Source organism: Callorhinchus milii, unplaced genomic scaffold, assembly GCF_018977255.1.
Source record: "Callorhinchus milii isolate IMCB2004 unplaced genomic scaffold, IMCB_Cmil_1.0 Scaffold6, whole genome shotgun sequence".
Classification (NCBI taxonomy): Eukaryota; Metazoa; Chordata; class Chondrichthyes; order Chimaeriformes; family Callorhinchidae; genus Callorhinchus; species Callorhinchus milii.
In genome coordinates, this window is record NW_024704747.1 from 12,762,145 (window position 1) to 12,786,796 (window position 24,652).

General features: G+C 41.9%; 1 protein-coding gene across 1 annotated transcript in view; it reads left to right on the forward strand.

The window, feature by feature from the left end:
- Positions 1-22,924, forward strand: part of fam117ba (family with sequence similarity 117 member Ba) — an 85,943-nt gene extending 63,019 nt beyond the window's left edge. Inside the window, exons 5-7 of the mRNA XM_042336216.1 lie at positions 9,676-9,898; positions 18,079-18,199; positions 22,240-22,924. Coding sequence (XP_042192150.1) covers positions 9,676-9,898; positions 18,079-18,199; positions 22,240-22,555 — 660 coding nt within the window. The 3' untranslated portion in view covers positions 22,556-22,924. The remainder of the gene's footprint in view (positions 1-9,675; positions 9,899-18,078; positions 18,200-22,239) is intronic.
- The last annotated feature ends 1,728 nt before the right edge of the window (positions 22,925-24,652 follow it).

Sequence of the window (24,652 nt, forward strand, 5' to 3'; positions counted from 1 at the left end):
CAGGGTGAAACATTGGGCAAGTTTCCTTACTCCACACGCCTCTGCTTACTTAGCAGCAGGTGGGAACCTGGTTGTTAGTCGATTGACGGATCGCTTTTCCGAGGGTAATAATCCCTTCAAAAAAAAATAATAATTTGGTCACTCAATCAACGACTGTTTGTGGGACACTGCTGTACACAATTGGCTGTCGCGTCTCTCCCACAAAATATACAGTCACTTTAGAGTAAGGTGCCATATCAAAGGCAAAGATTATTATTATTAGACTGGTTGATGGATTAGGGAGCATCTCCAAAATTCCCTCAGCTATCCCAAGGGTAGAGAGTTTTGAGTGCCTGATGACTCGGACCTCCGGGAAAATCAGTTGGTTGGTGTCAATATCAAAGAAACCTTAGGTTTTTTAAAAGGAATATTGTTTTTTAAAAGGAATATTTTTAAAAATGTTTTTGAAAAGTTATTGGCCTTCAATTCACAATTCGGTTGTGATACACTTTCAGTTTAATGAGGTAGGATTAAAATATTCTTTCCCTGGTCCAAATGTTGTTTTGATTTCTGTCTTTGCGCATGAAATGACCAATGTTATTCAAAGAGAAGGCAAACCTCATCATTTTACCTTTCTTCTTTATCTTCAGTCTTGATGATCTTCGAAAATGAGCTTTCCATTGCTTCTTTCTATTCTAATACTATGACCAACATCATGTTTTAATGCCATTGTATCTCCCTGATCTGCTACCTTCTGAACTTTAATAAGGACTCTGATTCTGACAGTATTGCTTCTATTGTTCTCAAGAGATTTGCCTTGAACTTCTAGTCCGTCTTTACTTTTTTCTTCTTTCGTTCTACTTGGGAATTGGGGGTGGGGGGTGTCCCTTCTGATCTTTCTCAAACTATCATGATGATGTTATCTAAAGTTATGGAAGTTGATATCAACTGAAATTATTCATCACTTTGAAAATTCTGGCCAAATCTGTAAAGGCTCTCAGCATGGCTATTCTATTGGTGGTTGAATCTGTGTTGAGTCTGTTACAATAACAATCTTCTGATTTTCTACCAAAGTTATATTCATGATTATCTAGTTTCCCGTAAGATTGTTTTATCTCATCCATAGTTGATGGTTCATCCTCTGTTTCTTATTCTAGCAAAATTCCTCAGGGCCCTGTGCTCTCTCCCACTTTGTTCCTTCTCCAAGTTGGTGGCCGCCTGTACTCACTATCCAACTGCATCAGATCCTTTGCTGATAACTCTGTAGCCACTCTACAGCCATCAACCTCTTTCAAATGGCACACCCTCACACAAGCTTCACATCTCTCACAGTTCAGTGGCTGAAGATATTGATCTCTTCTCTTTGATGAGTAATGATCTTGTTCTTGTTAATTAATGCTTTGCATTTCTAACCAACAGTTACCACCTCTTTAGTGGTTGGTGCTTTTCTATTTAGAACTTTTGATTAGTTTGAATTTGGTCCACCTAAGGTTTGATTAACGTGACAGACAGTAATTTGAATGAAAGCTTTGTTTCTGTCTCAGTTCCCTGAAGAAATCAAAGATTGTGGCGGCTTATTCATGGATAAGTATCTGAGCTTTGGAGCTAATGTACAGGGAAAAGAAACATTTTCCAAATGGTATTTTCTCTAGTACTAGTCAGAAAGGCGTCACTACATTTTGATGGACTTTATTCAGAATCCAGCAAAATGACCAGAAAGTAATGCTTTCACAATATAAACAATATTTAGCAAACATTATTTAAAGTGCCGGTAGAGGAGTTTAGTGATCACTTTGTTCAGATACATGACAAAGTATGCAATAATTTCAGAGTTACAATTCAAGAGGGAGATGGTTCTTTAGGTCATACGTTGTATTCAGAACATAATCATGTCAATGGTCACACAGGGTATGACATTAAGAAGATGGGAAAGAGGATAGCTTTTTAGAAATGTTAGTAAGAAACTCATCTGGCCTCCAAACATCTGGCCATGTCCTAAACATCCTTCCAACATGTTGCATGCATATGTCCTTCAGATAGCTGGGACGTCCTCCCGACGTGAAAGGCGCTCTATAAATGGAATCTTGTTGTGTTGTTGTTGTTGTTGATGAGGAAACTCTGAATCTTGGGGCGACAGTTGCTGGAAGGGGTTAACTGGAGTCCGAGTTTGTCAACATGCATTCGTATACCCATTGCCTGGAATCAATGGTGGAATCACGGCTCAGTCGGAAGGGATGTATGTCTGAGCTGTGGACCAGAAGATGGTTGCAATGCTCTCGCGCATTTCACTATGAGCTGTGTTGCCCACCAGGAAGTTTGCAGGGAGTTCCTGGCATCTACCATCCACCTAATGAGTGGTTCAAACCCGCACTTGGTGGATGTCAAATGACCAACCTCCTTGGGACGGGGGTTATCCTCCTTGGCATCTATCCTCCTTGTGGGGGGTGGGAAGGTTAGTGGGATATCCTTGTTGCTGAACTGGCTCCAAGCTGACAAGATTGACACTGGAATGTTGGAATTGAGCCAACCCTCTGGTGGTCTCTGTTGTTCAGTTCCTGAACCAGGGGGGTCTGCAGTATCCCAGAGCACTTCTGATAACAGCACAGCCCCCCGAGGTGGCCGAGTGAGGCTCTGATTGTCCTGGCTCATCGGCAGCACTTGAAGGGCAGACAGATACAACAACAACAACAAGATTCCATTTATAGAGCGCCTTTCACGGTCGGGGACAGAGACTCTTCCCACTCAGCTCCCATTAGCCCTGCAAGCCAAAGCCCTAATGAGTAGGGTGGTCCTAGCGGGTCAAGTAGCAGGAAAGCTTGCCAGGCAGTGCTCTCAATGGCAAGTTGTACGGCTGGTTAGACTCCAGTAGTACCCACACACGCCCTTATACTCCGTGGAGAGTGTGCATTGTGTTCCAATAAACATCTCTGGAATTTTGATGTATAGGTGGGATGTTTGGTTTGGATACTCTAAAGCAATATAGTCCAATCTTTTGGCTGCCGCGGGCCGGAATCCCTATTTGAGAAATGTCCGAGGGCCGCATAAGCAATATTTTTGTGTTTCTCTTCCAGAAACATAACAAACTTTACACAGCACCCATTTCACTTTGAAAGGATATCTCAAAGCGCTCAACACTGTCGGTTGGGCACCTGAGCTGATGGGAGTTGAGGAAGGTGGGATGGGGAGGGGAATAGATGACTGAAAGCGCAGTCAAAGAGCTAGGTCTTGATGTGTTTTGAAAGAGGGGAGGGAGGGAGCGAGTCGGAGGGACTCCAGGATTGGAACTCCAGAGAGCGGGGGCAAAATGGCGAAGGTGGGGCAGATGGTGGTGGGGAGGGGGAATGAAGAACATAGAGGAGTTTCTCACTGGGGAAAGAGGGGGGTTACTGTGAGGAAACTGTATGGCATATCGCTCGGTGTCTGTCCTTGGGCCCCCCGAGGTGGCCGAATGAGGCTCTGATCGTCTGTCCTAACCATGAACCACAAACGCTGCCCTCAGTTCTCCTCTCTCCCTCCGCTCTCTCTTATTCTCTTTGTTCCTCTCTCCACTGCTCTCCCATATATATAATATATATATCTCAGCGCACTATCTCACACACACTATCACTCTCTTTCTCAATTATTCTCTCACTCCACCTTTCTCACAGCCTCTCTCCCACACACACTCCCTCTTCAATCACTCTCCTCCCTCTCGCTTTCTCAGTTACTTTCTCTCACTTCCCTGATCCTCTCTCCCACACACTCTCTCTCCCCTCTCAATCTTTCTCTCTGTTCTCTCCCTCCCTCGATGTTTCTTTCTCTCCCCCTCTCCCTCATGCTCTCTCTTTTGCCCCCCTCTCTCAATCATTCTCTATTAATCAGTCTTTCTTCGCCCTCTTAATCACTCTCACTCTCTTCCCCCCCACTTTCTTTCATTCAGTTGTGTGACTCTGGAAGTCATTGCAGTATGTCACCCGGTCACTTGACAACTGCAATAACAGCCGGCATTATTTCCACTCCTTTGCGTCCTCCCAGCAGCCGGCTTTTGTGCTGCCTTGAGAAGATGTTTGCCAGGGAGGGAAGGAGCGGGCGGCCCGAAGTTGGAAATGGTCTTGGGCTGGATTAAATCATCCCCGGGGCCAGATACAGCCGACGAGCCGCCTGTTTGACCACATTGCTCTAAAGCATGGTGATGGTTTTCCACATGTGTCTGATATCCGACTGACCAAAAAAAATGTCTGGCCAAAAATTTTCAGAGAACATTTTTTTCTAATTTTGTTGCAGTTACATTTTGTTTTCAACACAATATAAGACCCTTCTCATGTTGATTTTGATATTCCCCACCACTGCTATACAGTGTTTTCGAATGAAGGGCAAGAGTGTGACCAGGAGTGATGGGGAAGTGATTTTTTTTCACATGTTGAAACAAGCGACTTAAAATTAGTCGTGGTTTTCTTGTTGTGTGTGATGGATTACCTCGCCACCAAAAGTCGGATTTGCAAGTTCTATACATTTGAAGGGATCTGAGAAACTTTTGACATGTTCCTTTGGAACAGCAAATAAATATTTCCACTTCCTTGCCAGTAGGGAGGTTATCCTGGAAACTCACTCTCAGTGCTGAAGAATGCAGACCCATTTTCTTAGAAACTCAGCATTCCTGCAATGGCAGCAGTTGAGCTGTGTTCAGGACTTAATGATTATTGGTGGCTGTATCAATTAAAGATTTGTCTTTTTGAGGTTGTGTTTGCAAGTTGACCAAGAGAGTGTATTTGCTTTGAGTGTGATTTGTTTTTACATAAATAGAACAAAGATTTCCGTCTGCTGTACAGTGTTATCTGCAATGGACAATGAAGGATTTGCACCTGAGCTGGGAGCTGGAGTCTGAGGCATGCAGAAACTTGTCACCATGCTTAAGAGTATACAAACCAGACAACCAGACTTAGTTCCACGTATGTACATAAATAGAACAAAGATTTCTGTGTGCTGTACAGTTTATTTGCAATGGGCAAAGGGGGGGGGGGGGGGTGGAGGTGTTGGCGAGCAGGGTAGATTGTTTAGTTAGGGAGTGTTTAAACTAGACGGTTGTGGTAGGTGTAAGAGAGCACCCAAACCGATTAGGGAAAACCTTAAGAGGTACCAGTGTAACAGATCTAACTCCAATGGTTGGTGAAAAAAAACAACAAATGCTCATAAAGTAAATGGGAAAGGCAAACAACAATGGAGCTGTACTTGCATTAATGCAAGAAGTCTGACAAACAACAACAACAATAAAATTACATTTGTAAAGCGTCTTTCATGTCGGGAGAACGTCCCAAGGCGCTGGACAATAAGTGTTTCGGACCCGAGCTGGGCCTCGGGTTTGGGGCGTGTCCTGACCCCCAGCTCGATGCGGGATCTGGAAGATCTTGTAGGGCATGACAGATTGGACATTGGTATCATAGAGACATGGTGGAATGAATCCAATCAATGGGATATGCATCTGGAAGGTCATAAACTGTTTACGAGGGACTGTATTGGGAGAAGAGGAGGTGGTGGGGCATTATATATAAACGTCATTATTGATACACAAACGAGAGAGAAAATAAAAAAGTAAAGGGCAGACACAGAATCACTTGTTTAGAATCACAAGATGGTAACAGAGGTAAGCTATTACTGGGAGTTTGCTATAGACCTCTAAGCCAGAGTGAAAGCCTCGATCTGGAACTGTGGAATGAGATAAGGAAAACGACTAGTAGTTTGAGATTTTAATATACCCGAAATTGATTGGGATAATAATATGTCTACTGTAGAGAAGGTGTTTCTTGAGTTAAAGGAAGTTCTATGACTCAGTTTGTAAAAGAGCCAACAAGAGGCGAAAACATCTTGGATTTGATAATGAGTAACAGGAATTACCAAATCTCCAACATAAAGGTGGAAGAAGCATTAAGCAACAGGGATCACAATACAGTCACATTTGACATCACAAGAGTTGGTGAGGTTCTAAAAACCCAAGCAAAACTGCCAAATTTCAAAAGGACTGATTTTGTGCACTTGAGAGGTCTGGTCGGAGTGGGCCTGGTGGGCTTAAATATGGCAATGGGAGTTCCTTCCTATGGAGTTCCTTCAAGGAGTTGATTATGAAGGCAATAGAACAGTGTGTATCCATGCGAAGTAAAGGTACCAAGCTTCCACCCTTTTTTTTGGAGACCTGTGGCTCAGTGGTTAGAGCACTTGCTTTGCAAGCGAGAGACCTGGGTTCGATTCTTGGCAGGGCGAAACCTTGGGCAAGTTTCCTTACTCCACACACCTAATAATAATCGCTCAAAAAAAAATTGGGTCACTTCAATCCACGACTGTTTGTAGGACACTGCTGTGCGCAATTGGCTGCCGCGTATCACCCACATAATATGCAGTCAATTCACTTTACCATATATTCTGTGAAGCGCTTTGAGATATCTAGAAGACGTGAAAAGCGCTATGTCAAATACAAGGATTATTATTATTAAAGGCACTCCTGCCTGGTTGGAAGGGGCTACAAAGCAAATCATAAAGAGGAAAAGAAAGGCCAAGAAGGAAAATACCACAGAAATAAGTCAAATTTAATACCAGAAGGATTGCAAAAAAGGCATCAGAATGGCAAATAAAAGCTTTGAATTAAACATGGAACAGATGTGAAGGATGATAAGAATTTTTTGTTATATTAAGAGTAAAAGGAAAACAAGCAATGGAAAAGGGCCAGTGAAGGTGGGTTCGGGAAAGAACATGACAAATCATGCAGCGAAGGCTGCAATAGCGCGAAATACAATTTTTGCACCAAGGAGGAGATGGGTAATCTATTTTCTTGTAAGGGAACTCAAGGATGTCGCAGAGGAAAGTGGCGCCACTATTCATATCACACCAGCATGGTTGCCAAACAGCTGTGCACACTTAAGGTAAATAAATCTCAAGGGCCGGATAAATTGTATCCGAGGATCCTTAAGGAACTAAGGGAGGAAGTTGCAGAAACGTTGGCACAAATCTTTCAAAAATCACTGAATACTGGAGAGGTGCTGGGGGACTAGAGAAAGGCAGATGTTACTCTATTTTTAAGAAAGGCAACAAAAATGACCCAGAAAACTGCAGACCAGTAAGCGTGACGTCCATTGTGCATAAAATTATGGAGACACTTATTAAGGATAAAATCATGGAGCATCCGAACAGAAATAAAATCATAAATGATAGCCAATATGGGTTAATGAAGGGAAGGTCTTGCCAATCTAATTTACTGATTTTCTTTGATGGTGTGACAATAATAATAATAAATAATAATCATTGCATTTGATATAGCGCTTTTCATGTCTTCTAGACGTCCCAAAGCGCTTCACAGAATATACTGTAAAGTGAATTGACTGTATATTTGTGGGCAGATGGGGCAGCCAATTGCACACAGCAGTGTCCCACAAACAGTCGTGGATTGAAAATGACCAATTTATTATTGTTTCGTTTTTGGAGGGATTATTATTAGGCGTGTGGAGTAAGGAAACTTGGATAAGGGAGCCTGATAAGTGTGAGGCTGTGGCTGTTGTGTATCTGGATTTCAGTAAGGCCTTTGATACAGTTCCTCTTGAGAGGCTGGTACTCAAAGTAAAGAAAGCGGGAATCAGTGGAGGTATATTACAATGGATATGCAACTGGTTGACTGGAAGAACCCAGAGGGCTTTATAAATAGGGGCATAGAATACAAAAGTTAGGAAGGTAAGATGAACCTTTATAAAACTCTGGTTAGGCCTCACCTAGAGTACTGTGTTCAGTTCTGGGCACCACACTTTAGGAAGGATGTCAAGGCATTGGAGAGGGTGCAAAGAAGATTTACCGGGATATTACAAGGAATGAGGGACTTCAGTTATCAGGAGAAGCTAGGATTATTCTCCTTGGAGCAGAGAAGGTTAAGAGGAGACTGAATAGAAGTTTTCACGGTTATGAGGGGATTTGATAGGGTGAACAAGGAGAAACTTACTTCCACTGGTAAGTGGGTCGGTAACCCGAGGACAACGATTTAAAATAGTTAGTTAAAAGAAACAGAGGGGAGGTGAAGAGAAATGTTTTTGCACAGCGAGTTGTTCGGATCTGGAATGCATTGCCTGAAAGAGTGGTGGAAGCCGACTTGATAACAACTTTTAAGTGAGAAGTAGATAATTATTTGGGGAGGACAGGTTTGCAGGGCTACAGAGCGGGGGTGTGGGATTGATTTGGATAGCTCTTTTCAAAGAGCCAGCAGAGTAGCTATGGGCCAAATGGCCTCCTTCTGTGCTGTAATATTCTATGAGTCTATGAATCTATGAGGGTGGTGGCATAAGGAATATCATCAGGGACAGGGAAAATGTTACCAGTGGATTTCCACAAGGGTCTTGTTTTAGGACCTCTTTTGTTTGATATTTTTAGGAATGATTTGGAACTAGGAGTCAAAAGCACAGTGGCTAAGTTTGCAGATGACACTAAGCTAATGAAGGTAGTAGATTGTGAAGCTGAACAAGATAACTTACAGGAGGATTTGAACATACTTGGGAATTGGGCAGATAGGTGGCAGATGAAATTCAATGTGGAGAAATGTAAACTACTTCACATGGGGAAAAAAAATCCTGGAAGGGATTATTATTTGAACAGAAGGAATATAATATGTATGGAAAATGAAAAGGACCTGGGGTTCCTGATTGTCAATAAATTGAAGCTCTCCCAACAATGCGCTGCGGTAGTGAGTAAAGCAAACCAGATGTTGGGATGCATCAAGAGATCAATAGCAAGCCAAAAAGTGGGGTAATCCTGCCACTGTATAAATCACTGGTGAGACCACACTTAGAGTACTGTGTATAGTTCTGGCCGCTGCAGTACAAAAAGGATATTAGATAAATTGAGAAGATACAGAGGAGGACAACCAAAATGATTGAGCGAATGGAGCGATTGGATTATGAGGAGTGACTAAGTAAATTGGGCATATTCATGCTTGAAAAGAGAAGATTGAGAGGCGACATGATTGTCCATAGTAAAAGCCTGTGATTGAAGGGGGCTAAATACAGAACAAATCTATGCAAACACTATTTCAATGAGCGAATCGTGAACCTGTGGAACAGGCTCCCTAGGGAGATGGTTGACGCAGGAAGAGCTGATTCTTTCAAACACAGATTAAATCGTTTTCTTTTAGGAAATAACGTTATGGGATATAGTAAATAGGTAGTTCGGGACATATGTGCAAGCGACCACCAGGAAGGTGGAAGGCGAACTAGATGGACCTTGGTCTTTTTTCATCTAGCATTTCTTATGTTCTTATGTATTGCCACCTATACATGAGAACTTCCCTTTGTTTGGAATGGAATTCACACTCTCTCCTTGAAAGGACTTGGTTACCTAATTGCGGAAAGTATTAAGGCGCAGTTTGCCAGAGTCTTGAGGACCTCAGAGTATGGATTGTCAAGTATATTCACTTATTTTCTTTTTCTTTCAATCTCCTTTGATCATGAATGAGTTGCTGCTGCCAAATCTTTACCTATATCACTCTGTGGCCTAGCAGGTGCTCTTCAAATTCGCCCCAATTTCATCTCTCTGCTGTCTCTTCTCACCCCGCCCCCCCCCCCCCCCCCCCCCCCCCCCCCGGGTCCTGACTGCTTGATCGTCTCTCTTCTCTCAACTTCAAATAGAAAGATGGGATTTTGATACTGTGGTTTCTCTTGTTTACAGTAATTGTATGTTTGATTCATGTGTTAGCTGCAGGATACTCCAGACGGCCATCGGGCTCCACTTCCTATACAGAAGCGAAGCAGCAGCACACGGAGCATTGACACTCAGACCCCCTCAGGAGTGGATCGGAGCAGTGCGAGCAGCAGCCGCTCCCAGTCCATCTCACCAATGTTCCTCACTGTAGCCAACGAGGGGAGTAGGGAGAGTCCATGCTACACTGAAGATCTCCTCACAAATGGCAGAGAGAAAGGTAAGAGGTGGGAAGGAGGAGCATTGAACACTGACAGCGTTAATCCAGGTAATTCAATCGTGATTATGCTGCATTACATTTGGTCTGAGTCAATAACCAGTTGACTTAAGTAGAAACACTCTACCACTTTTACAGCTATACAGTGACAAGTCTGTTGCTATTGGGAAAAAGTTATTTTTAGGCGCTGCATCTTTCTTCCCCACACAGACATTCTTGTGTTATCTACCATCTTGCTGCCAAGTTAATTTTGGCCCAGTTTCCCAGTAAACATAGTTCTGGGTTGTAGACGTGCGCTATAAGTATGGAAGCCCCTAAGAACAAAGACCATCCCAAGAAAGTGTTTTTTGAAGATGGGTGGGTTTTTTTTCCCCCTGTAAAATGGTGCAGAAGGGGCTGTTCCCTGGTTTCTCATTTTTCTGAAGACACTTGACTCCTACTAGGTTAATAATCCTTGTACCTAATCATATTGTCAAAACATCTGAAAGTGCTTCAAACTATTTATTGTAGAATGTAGTGACTCTGCACTTGTAGGTGAATGCGATAGCCAATTTGTGCCTAGCAATGTCCCACAAAGAACCATATGAATGACTGATTCTTATCTAGGTGTGGCACACACTGATAGTTCTCTTGTATATCACCATCTTTGAATAAGGAACTTGACAGTGTCCATTGGTAGTTTATTTAATCATAAGGGAATCACAGCTGAACCTGTCATTGCTCTCACTCAACAACTACATGCACATACTTTCCAGTAAGGTTTGATCCAGCAAGGTTTGCAGAGTTAGCTGATATCATAGGGGTGGCCTCAATACTCTTAGCCAGGGCAGAATATGGACTCCTCCTGATCACCATCCATTGATTTATGCAGGAAAGTTCCTAATCTGGTAAAGGCAGATTGGCTCAGTTGTGGTGCCTCAGTCACACAGTCTGTTGGAACTCACTGTCTTCGCTGGTGAATATGAATGATGGCTGATGGATCAGTAGATAGCTGATAGTCATGGAACTCAATCATAAGGAATAGAGGCAAATTTTACTAATTACAAAGAGTTTTTTTTATTAAATGAATTAATTATCAGAAATTTAATTATCCAAGAAATGAAGTAGACCATAGATAGCCAAAAGGTCTTAAATACAAGCAATGTTGTAATGAATAATGAGTCGCTGCCTCTTAACCCAAAGGCTGGAAGAATGAGCAATCAGCTTCAGCAGATTAGTATTAACCACAAATATTTACATAGTACTTTACATTTATATAGCGCAGGGTGGTTCAACCTTTTTGGTGTTGAAGGCCGGATTTCACATGTGAGAGATGTCCATGGGCCGCACAAGCAATAATTTTGTTTATTCCTTCCAGAAACATAAAAAATCATGTAGAAATCCTGTTTGTTATTGTGTGATTGTATTACTTAATAATGATCATCTCAAGTGGAAATAAATGCAACAAATGTTTTAATGTTTTAAAGTCAAATCACAAGATATCAAATCAGCACATAGGGGCCCCAACAGAGAATGCTCAACAAAACCCAAACAGATTAATCTACAATTGCAAAACTAACAAAGGAACACAATAAAGATACTTTTGAATAGAGATTATTTTGAATATATAATAATTAAAAATAATATCAAGAATATACAAAACAATTTTCATACAATCCACTCTAAACATACATAATTAATTTCTTGACACTTAGAAGACCATTAAATGTCTTAGTATAAACACTGAGGAAAATATTTCTCTTGAACCAGAGCTCCAATGGCAGCTTCAAATTCAGTCGTAGCAAGTTGGAGACAGCACCCAAGGGTGTTGGTATCAAGCCTGTTGCAATGTTGGGACTGAACGTGTTTCATCGTAGAAAACTTGCTTTCACAAATGTATGTTCTTGAACACATCTTCAGTGCAATCATTTAATTTAGGAAAACAATCCTTAGGAATAATTTTCCAGAAGTTTTCATGAATCTCATTCTTCCTTGAGAAGAACAAAGGGTCACCCTGCAGTTCACAAATCTCCATTTGAAGATCTTTTGGTTGCTACTCAATCGACACCTCCATCGGATTGTTGAATATTTGGATGCTGGACCTCAAAATCAGCAAATCTGGCACTGAACTCATCCAATAGCTCTATTATGATTTCTGAAAAGCTGCGAAAATTAGTCTCATCAAGCTCAGTTGCGAGTTCCATGCATGATGGAAAATGGGTGGGGTTGTTCTGCAAGAGGGATGAGTTCAACAGTTGTAGTTTTATGTGGAACCTGTCAACATCCCCCACAAGATGCAAAATATTCTGATTTCTCGCTGCTCTCTCCCCATAGCCCTGCAGACTTGTCCTCCCCAAATAATTATCTACTTCAAACTTAAAAGTTGTTATCGAATCGGCTTCCACCACCCTTTTAAGCAATGCATTCCAGATCTGAATAACTCGCTGTGTGAAAATATTTCTTCTCACTTCCCCTCTGTTTCTTTTAACAACTATTTTAAATTGGTGTCCTCGGGTTACCGACCCACGCACCAGTGGAAATAGTTTCTCCTTGTTCACCCTATCGAATCCCCTCATAATTTTTGAACACTTCTATTAAGTCTCCTCTTAACCTTCTCTGCTCCAATGGGAATAATCCTAGCTTTTCTAGCCTCTCCTGATAACCGATATCCCTCATTCCTGGTACCATCCTGGTAAATCTTCTTTGCACCCTCTCCAATACCTTGACATCCTTCCCAAAGTGTGGTGCCCAGAATTGAACACAGTACATTCTTCCTCCCAAAATGCTTCACTTTGCATTTCTCCATATTAAACTTCATCTGCCACGAGTCTGCCCATTTTACCAGTCTGTCTATGTCCATTTGCAGTCTGCTACGTGAAAGGCGCTATAGAAATGTAATCTTCTTGTTGTTGTTGTTGCTACTCTCCTCCTCACGGTTTACTACTTTTCCTAGCTTAGTATCATCTGCAAACTTGGAAATTGTACTCCCTATCACCAAGTCCAGGTCATTTATATAGATCAAAAACAGCAGTGGTCCCAATACTGACCCCTGGGGGACACCACACTTCTCTCCAGTAAGAAAAAAAACAACCGTTCACCACCACTCTCTGCTTTCTGTCTCCCAGCCAATTCTGTACCCATGCTGCAACTGTCCCTTTAATACCGTGGGCTTCTATTTTTCTTACAAGTCTCTTATGTGGCACATTATCAAACGCCTTTTGAAAATCCATATAAACCACATCAATTGCATTACCTTCATCCACCCTCTCCATTACTTCATCAAAAAAACTCTTGTCAACAACAACAACAAAATTACATTTATAGAGCGCCTTTCATGACGTCCCAAAGTGCTGATTAGACATGATTTGCCTTTAACAAATCCATGTTGGCTGTCCTTTATTAACCCATATTTTTCAAAGTGAAAATTTATTTTGTCCCGGATTACAGTTTCTAGAAGTTTCGCCACTACTGACTGGCCTGTAGTTCCTGGGTTTATCCTTCTGCTCCTTTTTGTACAGGGGAGTAACATTTGGAACCCTCTGGCACCACCCCGGTGTCCAATTGAAAGATTGTGGCCAGAGCTTCCATTATTTCCACCCTTACTTCCCTCAGTAACCTAGGATGCATCCGGTCCGAACTGGGTGACTTATCTACGTTGAGCACCAACAAGCTTTTTAGTACCTCCTCTCGGTTTATTCTTGCATTATCCAATTTCTCTACCCTCTCCTCCGATACTGTGGCATTGGCTGCAGCCTCTTCTTTTGTGAAGACAGATGCAAAGTACTCATTCAATACGTCAGCCTCCACAAGAAGATTTCCTCTTTGGTCCCTAATTAGACCCTACCTTTGACTAACCTCTTATTCTTTATATGCTGATAAAATACCCTTTTATGTTACCCGCTAATGTTTTCTCGTACAATCTCCTTGCCCCTCTTATTTCCTTTTTCAGTTCTCCTCTGTACTTTCTATATTTTATTTGATTATCTTCTGTATTTTGGTCCTGACATTTATCATAAGCCTTCTTTTTCTATTTTATTTAATCCTAATTTCCTTATTCATCCAGGGAGTTTGGATGCCCTACCTTTCCCCTTTGTAGGAATGTATTTGTTCTATCCCCAAACTATCTCCTCCTTTGAACTCTTCCCGTTGCTCGTTAGCTGTTTTACCTGCCAATCTTTCTTTCCAGTCCACCTTGGCGAGATCCGTTTCTAATTCACTGAATTTAGCCCTCTTCCAGTTGAGTTATCTTCACCTTTGTTTGTTCCCTGTCCCTTTCCATAAGTACTCTAAACCTAATGATATTGTGATCACTGTTGTCCAGATGCTCTTCTAAAACCTGCTCCACTTCATCTCCCAGAAGTAGATCCAGCACTGCTTCCTTCCTCGGTGGGCTGGAACCATACTGATCCAGAAAGTTATCCTGCACACATTTCAGGAATCCTTCCCCCTCCTTCCCCCCACTGTTATTTTGCCAGTCTATGTTAGGATAATTGAAGTCCCCCATTATAACTACGTTGTTGGTTTGGCATCTTTCTGAAACCTGCTTGCAGATTTGCTCATCTATCTCCTTCCCACTATTTGGTGGTCTATAGTATACACCTAAGTCTCCGTTATTGCCACTACATCATAAGCCATGTAGCAAATTGAACCTGAAGCCCTCCTTTCTGCACTATTTCTCCAGCCGTGCATCCATGTGTTTGATCCTGTTGTTTTGATACTCACTTGCACGAGGCACTGGGAGTAATCCAGAGATCACAACCTTTGAGGTCCTCCTCTTTAGCTTTTTCCCTAGCTTCTGATACTCTCTCTGTAGGATCTCAGCCCTTTTTTTCCCTATGTCATGGATCCCAACATGGACCACAACTTCTGGATGTTCCCCTGTAGAACATTTTGCACCTGTTCTGTGATGTCTTCAGCCCTGGTACCAGGGAGGCAACATACCATGCGAGAGTTATGTCTTTGGTTGCAGAATCACCTGTCTACTCCTGTCACCATCGTGTCCCAAATGACAATTGCCTTGACACTCTTCCCTGTCCCCAACTGTGCATCTATTTAATTTTACCTCCCCTCTCCAGTGTCTTCACCCTGCCCGGTATTCAGTATAGAGAACCGATTTGCGAGTGCCACACTCTCAGGAGATTTCTGCACTGCCCATCATGCACTCATTCTCCTTCTGAACCCTCTGTGACTGTACGGTGACCTCCACCTTCTGCTGAATGGAAGAGTTCTCTCTTGCTCTCTGGTATCCCTCTTGCTGAAGAATTCCCACTCTCACCAAATTCTTTAACAGAGTTCTCACTCTGTTCCACCTCGCTCAGTTCCCTCCTCACGCTGCTGGGCTCTCTGCTCAAAAGCATGTTCCTTGAGAAGTGAAAGTACCTTCTGCCTAAGTCCAAAAACCTGCACAAGACAGTTGAGCCCACTCAGCCAATGCTGAATAATGAGGTAAAATACCATATTCTGCATCTAATTCTTCAAAGAAGTTTATGAACTTTTTGTGACTGCGCTCGATTTCCTCCATGGATAATATTGATCACTTTGATGATACTAGTCATCACATCATTCATTTTCACTGGTTTCCGCAAAGGGAATCCTGGTGTATGATGCAGTGGAAGGTAGTTTTGTTCCATTTTGTTTCAGCAAACCTACCAAACCATTTTTACAACTGGTCATTGATTTTGCACTATCTGTCACGATGCAGGAACACTTCTGAAATCCATCGTATTCACTGGTAGTTGAAGTAAGAACTTTGCAAATATTCAACCCCTTTTTAGCAGTTTTCAAAGGAATTAACTCAAGTAATTCTTCATGAACAACAATATTTTTATCAATGAAAATTAATAGCTGACTGATATCAGTAACGTCAGTGCTCTTGTCTAGAGCTAATGAGAAGTATTTACACTTTTCAACTATTGTCCTGAGCTTTTTATTCATGCGTTCTTTCATGTCACTTATTCTCCTTGCCACAGTTTCTACAGTGCTACACTTTCAAAATTATTGAACAATTTTACATCACCAAATGCACGAGCTGGTTTGGCTGCCCAATTGTTTTACCATTTCGTCATCTCTAAATGACCTAAACTTCGCTAGCCGTAGACAAACCACATAAGATATAGTCAGAATTGCAGTTTGAACTGTTGCAGCTTTGGAGAAAATTTGCTTTTGAAGTTTGCTTTTCCAGTTTTTGAGGAGAGCAACACATGAATTTCCAGTATATAACAAGGCACTGAGGTTTTCCATTATTTTCAATAAACAAGTAATCAATTTCCCACTCCCACTGAAATCCTCTATTTTCGACATCTCTCTTCCGTTTCCTACTGAGACTCATTCCTGTTGTGTCTCGATTCTCGTTGTGTCTCCCAAGGTTACACGAGGCACGAGTAGCACGGAATCTGATTGGGTGGTGGGGGGCAGAGCAGGTCCGTCACACTTCCCGTCACTCTCCCCACAGCGGCAGAAGTCCAAAATGGTTTGCGGGCCAATAAAATCACCCGCCGGGTGGGTTGGACCACTCTGATAGCTGATTGGGAGGATGTCACACAGCTGAATAATTCCCAAGTAGTGACATTTCAATGTGCAAAGATTCAAGCAATTTAATACCGTAAAACCTCAGAGTAGGTCTCTACAATGTATGATTTTGATTTAATATTTATTGAGGTCTATGACTCAGGAAGACTGGGGGAAGTAGAACTTGGAAATGAAATAACTGAAGAAACTCTAACATTTGTAAAGATCACTTTAAAGGACGAAGTTTGACATTATACTCTCTGAGGATTAAAGGGATAAAAAAAATGTAGATGGTTGAATAAAGAACAGAAACAATCTAGCAACAATCTAGAAACAATAAAGGGTCCAATCAACATCAAGCAGTTCTTTTAGAAGATACAAGAAAACAAAAAACAGTGAGGATTGGCATTGCAAGAGAAGTCAGCGTAATTAAATTGGAAAGGGTACAAGGCCAGCAGAGAGGTTAATCATGGCAGTAGCAAGAGGAATCCAAATACATCCATTGCAAATGGCATTCTTTTCAAGTAAAAGCTTGAAAATCGGAAAGGGAAAGTTCAATTTATTGTGAGAAATATTTACATCCGTTTCCAGTAAGATGCTTTCATGCTTACTTACTAAGTAAGGGGCTTTCTGGATAAGGGTTCGATTCCCGGGCAGTGTGAAACATTGGGAAAGTTTCCTTACTCCACACGCCCAAGGTCACCTAACAGTAAGTGAGTAGGAACCCTGTTGTTAGTCGATTGGCGGATTGCTTTTCCGGGCGTAATAATCCCTCCAAAAAATTAATAAATAATAAATTGGTCAATCATTCCATGGCTGTTTGTGGGACACAATTGGCTGCCGTGTTTTGCTCACAAAATATACAGTCAATTCACTTTACGTATGTTCTGTGAAGTGCATTGAGACGTCTCGAAGACGTGATATGGCGCTATGCCAAATGCAAGGATTATTATTATCTTCAGATATCAAATGTATAAATGGACAAACTCTGATTGAAATGAAAACTAGTACTTTCCCGTAAAGTGTCGCCACTTGTTTCTTCTTCTTTGCTCAGAGGATACAGTTCAAGATCCAGGTCCTCACCGTCAAAGCCTTCCACGACCTTGCTCCTCCGTACTTCTGTGACCTCACCTCCCTATCAACCTGTCCACTCCCTCCACCCAGTGGACTCCAGCCTGCTTCACGTTCCCCGCCTTGCCCGCCCCACCGTTGGCAGGGGGGCTTCAGCCTCTCTGCCCCCATCCTCTGGAACTCCATCTCACAGTCCCTCCACCTTGCCCCCTCCCTTGCCTCCTTCAAGACCTGTCTCAAGACTCTCCTCTTCGACAGTGCCTTTGTTCACCCTCCTACCCTTCCCCTCCCCACCCTCCACACCTGCTGATCCCATCCACCAGCTCAGATGCAGATCCCTGACTGTCCAGCGCCTTGGGATGTCCTCCTGACGTGAAAGGCACTATATAAATGTAATTTTTTGTTGTTTAAAAATGACGGGAGCAAAGTTGCTCAGTCGAATGCTCTTCTGTTCAATAGCATTATGCTTTTTTATTACGTTTCTCAGCCATTCTGAACTACGAATTGGACGACCTATGATCAGTCCAGTTAGAACGGTTACATCCTGTAAAACCCTTCTTGCTTTAAGTTGTATCGGTGACAGCTTTGCAGGTACAAACATGGATTTGCATTGTGTCTTGCTGCAGAAAGTGGAAACAGCTCTCCACTGCCAAAATACGCCTTCTCCCCAAAACCAAACAACAGTTACGACTTCAAACGTGAACCGCCAGAAGGCTGCGAGAGGGTGAAAGCCTTTGAGGAGACTTTGTAAGTACAAGTCTGCCTGTATATCATCATGTGATGGTTTAGTGTTAAGCACAGATAAATCTGGCCTAACTGTTTTGAAATGTATATCGAACCTCTATTTGAATATCACTGTTGCTAAAAGGGCCTGCTTCTTGCCCTCCAACCATTATCGCTGCTGAACCTACATCCACTATGTCCCTACCCTCCATCTCACTCCCTCTCTACCTTCTTTAAAAACCTCATGAAAATCTCCTATTTCAACTATGTCAGTTCTCCCCAACCCATCCCTTCCCCCCAGGGCTTGGTATCTGGCACAATCTTGAAGATATTGCCCAAATTAAAGGCATTATATATAGTGTGAATCAGTTCTTACTCATAAAGTTTTCAATTATTAATTTGTATTATTTTTCTAGAGAATCACAGAATTATACAGAAAGGAGGCCATTCGACCAATTGTGTCTGTGCCGACTCTTTGAAAAGAGCTATCCAAATCAATCTCACTCCTCCACTCTCTCCCCATAGCCCTGCAAACTTGTCCTCCCCAAATAATTATCTACTTCTCTCTTAAAAATTGATATTGAATCGGCTTCCACCACCCTTTCAGGCAATGCATTCCAGATCCGAACAACTCGTTCAATTAAAAATTTACCCCTACCTTCCCTCTGTTTCTTTTAACAACTATTTTAAATCGGTGTTCTTGGGTTACTGACCCACCCGCCAGTGGAGATAGTTTCTCCTTCTTCCCCCTGTCGAATCCCTTCATAATTTTGTAAACTTCTATTAAGTCTCCTCTTAACCTTCTCTGCTCCAAGGAGAATAATCCTCGCTTCTCTCGCCTCTCCTGATAACTGAAGTTCCTCATTCCTGGTACCATCCTGGAAAATCTCCTTTGCACCCTCTTCAATGCCTTGACATCCTTCCTAAAGTGTGGGGTCCAGAACTGAACACAGTACTCTAGCTGAGGCCTAACCAATGTTTTATAAACACTGTGCAGCTATTTCAGGAGATTTCTCTCATAGCATTCATGATTTGATATTTGTAAATGTCTACATGACGTTCAATTTGAACACCCATGAGCTGGACCAATAGAAAAGTACGGCTGGACTTTTTTCGCGCAATCCGCTATAAACAACCCCTCCGCTACAAACCCGCTATAAAATGTAGTTTCTGGCCTGCAGGTCTCTCAACGCAACTGTGGGCGGAGAGGCTTCGGATGTGCATGCTCGGTGCAAGCGGGAAACGGGCTTCACGCCAAGGCCTTGCTGTTGTGATTGTTTGTGTGTCTCTATGTGTTTGTGAGTGTCTGTGTGAGTGTGTGCCTCTCCTCTATATGTGTGTCTGTTTGTGAGTGTCTATATATATGTAAACAAATGTAATCTTGTTGTTGTTGTGGTCTGTGTCATTCTCTGTGTCTGTGAGTGTGTGTGCTCGTCTCTGTGTGTGTGTGTCTCTCTCTCTGGGTCTCTGTCTGTGTGCAGTGTCGCGCCATAAGAGGCAGGAGGTGATGAGCTCCTGTAGCCTCACTGGTGTCTCCCCCTCCACCGCCGCAAAGAAAAATGGGCCACCCAGTTTTTGTTAAAGAAGCAATTAATAATTTTTTTTGCAACAATCTAATGTGTGTTATTTCTTCATGTTTAGTTTTTATCAAGAAAACAAAAAGGAAGTTGGTAGTAAAATATACCTCAATTAGCACCAATCCCCCGCAATTTCTGCAAAACCTGTCAAATAATTTCCACAAGCTGTCCAAATCTCCTCACAATTTTTGACAAACATTTCCACACTTTTCTTTTGGCCCAAAGGACTTTGATTCATTGTGTATAAATCAAATTGTTGAAGATACATCAAACCAACTGGCACTGGATATGGGACCGTATCAGGACACCTGATTTTGAATTGATATACCAAAAATAAGCCCTGAGCCTCATTTTCTACGTGTTGGTAATGTTTGTGTGGATCTTGCCTTCCTACCACATTGCACATTCCATTCTGGGTTAGGCATGGTGGTGAACACTCTTTGCCATTTCATTAAACATTAAAATCTATATCACATTGCACATGGCTAAAACAGTGGCACGTTCTCCCAACGTGAAAGATGCTATAAGTGTGAACTGTTGTTAAAGTTTAGTTTGGTTGTTTCTGAGATTCATTTGTCTGAGGAAATCACGGTGCCAAAGTTTTAGCCACAACCTTTTCCCAGTCTTGCTCATTGCACAGATTCCTATCCTCCCAAACAATTTTATTCTCTCCCTCTCCCCTCAGTGGGAAGATGGCAATATCCTAATCTTAATAGGGAAGTTGAATGTCTTCCAAAAAAATCACTATAGAAGATAATCTTATATTTTCTATTTTAACGCTGGGATCAACTAGCACAATTTGCAGTTAAACAATGAATGTTACCATGGGGATCTGCATTGTTAATTGATGTGTATGTATGATCCTGCCTGGCTTTATCCCAACACATTAGGATGAACTGGAAGGAAGTCTGCCCTGTATTTACATAAACTAACATTTGGTGGGTGGACATTCCACTCCCAGCTACAGTGCAGTACAGGCTGAGTACCTAAATTCACTGCTCTATTTGGCAAGTGGAGCACTGCAGGTTTTTTTCTACTCACACTCACTTACATGTGTCAATAAATTGATTGTATTTCTATACCACTATTCGCTGATCTATGTTTTTTCCTCGTTTCTGTTTTGGGTTTGTGAGGCTCACGCTTTCTCTGTTACTTTCACCCCTTTCCATCGCCAGAACAGCACCATTTTCAGGCTTCTGTCAGTGGTCTTCTGTTTAATTGATAGGAATTCCACAGGGCAGCCTGGGAATCATTTCCTTTTTCTAATTTGCCCACCTTGAACTGTGAGAGAGTGTGGCTTCAGCTCAGCAATGCCTACATACAATCCAGATTAGTACTGCATTGTAGAAGATCATGAGTGCAAACCTAGACTCCACCATCATTATTACAATATTTTTTTTCCCCCTTCCCTTACTGCTTGGGTCTCATGCACCACACATTCTCCGGGTGAGTAGAAAACCTATTACAGTTCTCCCCCAATGCTGCTTTGTAATGTTGTAATTGACTAATGTAGTTTGAGAGAATGTCCTAAGATGGCCTGCCTTTACTTTATGAAACTCATGACATGTTAGTACTGGGCTCCCTATCACAGTGTGGTAAGCACCTTTCTGGTAACCTTTCTGGTTACTTTGGTCTTCCTTTTTTCTCTTTTTACATCTTAATTTGTTGCATTTAGCTCTCAATTCCAAGAGCATTAAAACAAGAGATGTATAACATATTGTATTGGCATGTAGATTTGTCTAATGCTAATGCACAGTGTTTCAATATTAGACACTGAGAGAAGCTTGCTTTGGTTTGCAGTTGTTATGAATGAAAGAGAAGTACTCCAAGTACTCCAAGCTTTACTCCAGGTTTCATGTTTTAACCTTCGTGGGCACTTTGTTTTTTGTGAATCCTACAAACTGCCTGTCCGTCTGGTTGGAGCAACTGAGCTGACAGGAGAACAAGCTGAACACCAAGCTGAGTTACTTGGTAATGCCATGTTCAGGCTGTTAATGGTTTATAATGTTTTGTATATTGATTCTTTCACGGTTCTTAATGTTCTGAATGTTTCTATCTTTAATCTACATCATCTTGTGCTGGATGGTGAATATTATACTATAATTGGATACCTCTGATGTAATGCACCAACTGTCCTTGCTTGGAAACTAGCCGGCTTGTACAGTCCCATCAACCTGTAAAGATTGATATTGAGTTTGTCATGCAGGTGGATAGGTCTCCTTATACACGGTTGTAAATTACAGATGTGTAAGGGAATCATCCCCTGACTTATGTGCTATGCGCGTAAGAATTATACAGAGCTATTGCAGCTATATAATTCCTGCAGCCCCATATCACAAAAGTGTCGAGTCCATCTCTCACCTCAATTAATATAGGTGGTACCAGACTGAGCCTTGTTTACTTGTATTTTAACTTTTGGGTTAAGCTTCGGGTTGTGGAATGGATTTGTTTGCTGTTGTCTGATGTCAGCTTTCCTTTCCTCTCCAGACCAAAGCAGCTACATGAGATTCCTCAGTTCTTCTGCCCTGATAAAAATAAGGTGAACTTTATCCCGAAAAGTGGCTCTGCTTTCTGCCTGGTCAGTATCCTCAAACCGCTCCTGTCCACGCAAGATCTTACACTCAAGGGTTCCAATCATGGTCTGATTGTCCCCACAGCAGTCATCCCTACAGTATCTCTTGCACAACCTATCCCTCTGCCAACACATATGGAGCAAGACAGGATTTCGAGAAGCACCTGCATGGGCCACCTTCAGGCTTCGGTGTACCAGCAGTCAGCGCAGGCAGAAGAGTTGGAGAAATGAGCCAGTGGAGCAGGCGTTCACTGGGGAAACCCACAGCAACCCCACATATCTACAGCTCTTGGCAGTAAGGATTCAGGCCCGAGGTACAAGCAAAGTGGGGTGAGGGAAGGGGGTTCAGTCAGCCAACAACAGCATTTAAGGCAATGCCTTCCTTGAGTAAGATCTAGGCCTTTAAATATGAAGGTGATTCTCTTATGATGCACACGGTTTGTGAGAGTGGGTCCCAGACAGGCACAAGGACTAAGGAAGGTCTGTGAAACTTTGAACTGCAAAGTATTTTGGACGCAATATTACTTGAATGGACCACAGCTGTCATTATTCCCCCATGTGGAGCCTTATCTTTTAATGACTCCTGTTCTGTTTACATTTAAATAAAGATTATATATTATATATGAGGTTAACATTTCCAAGTTAATCAAAGGCAAGTGGAAGCCTGCTTTACACGAGTGCGACACTTGAGTGCTACAGTAGTTCTGTTCTCAGAAAATTTTCTCATTTCATTTGTACTTGTGTATGTTTACTGTATAGTTGGCCAATTTCACATGAGAAAAACTAAACTAGCTGTACCAAAGGTTTCCAGGATCCTCCACTATGGGTGGACCACTATGAAGTTGCCAATGTGAGCAGTACCAATACCGGAAGTAGCACCATCTTGCTGTGGAGCAAACAGAGCTTAAAGCGACTACACTCTCTCTTCCCCTTCCCTCAGTGAGACCAGTGCAGTTTGACCATTTATTCCAGTATTCTACAAGGTAGTTATTCTCGTTTTACTCTTAAATAGTACTTTATGGGTTGCTTTCCTTCAGTTTCACTATTTAATTTAACTAACTTCCTATCTTAGATCTTATTAGTATTATTATTAGATCCTGTGACTGACCTTTTAACAAACATTAAGTTCAGACCAAAGTCTTTAGCCGCAACTTGATTGTGGAGTCCTGAGGCTCAGTGGTTAGAGCACGCGCCTCACAAGCGAGAAACCTGGGTTCAATTCCTGGCAGGGCAAAAGTTTGGGCAAGTTTCCTTACTCCACACGCCCTCAAGAAAAAAAAATTAATTGATCACTTCAATCCACGACTGTTTGTGGGGCACTGCTGTGCGCAATTGGCATTTCGCCCACAAATATACAGTTAATTCACTTTACAGTATATTTTGTGAAGTGCTTTGAGACGTCTGGAAGACGTGAAAAGCGCTATATCAAACGTAAAGATTATTGTATTATTGTGCAAAATTGTACGGTGTAGTGAAGAAGTTGAAGCGGGCTTCTTTTCTTGCATTTGATTGAGAGCAAAAGAACTTCACATAGATGGGCTGCCCCAGATTATAATATGTATGCTTTACCCTTGGGATACTGAATGGCGCTTTCCAGCTTTTGGAAATGGTGGATTTTATTTACTTCTGGTAAAAATGCCAGACACCCGACTGTTCAACGCTTTGGGACATCCTCCCGATGTGAAAGGCACTCTATAAATGTAATTCTGTTGTTGTTGTTGAAATACTGAAAGGCGTTTAACACTAGAGTAAAAAAAGCCATTTAATTTGTGCAAAGAATAGTGTGCACTTTGCATTGATCACAGCTCTAGGTATTCCTTTAACATTAGTTAATATTCCAGGGTTGTTTATAAAACTGCAGAAAAAATAGCATTTTTACCAGAAGTAATAAAATCCAGACTTTTTGTATGCAAAGCTGTCGGAGCACAGCAAGATCCCCCAAACAGCAATGAGGTGAATGTCCAATTAATCTGCAGGATATTGGTGAGGATATTGTGAGAAATGCCTTTCTCTTTTTGAATCTACAATGCTGAATTGAATAGCAGATGCTAGGCACTAAATACTGGGTGGTATTCATGTCTGCCATCCTAATTAGTTTCAGTCATCTATATTACAACAGATGAAATTCCTCTTTTGGGTATTGTAGTATCTTGTCCTGAAATTTTCCTTAAAAATAACTGATCCCTTTTAAATACATAAACCAGCTGGCACAGTCTGGGTATCTTCTCAATGGTAGGCCCACACTGCATTTATTAGACTGAATATTGGTGATGGGAATCCATTAAGTATTGAACTGTTATGTTCCTGTCTGCATGCAACATCCTGTGG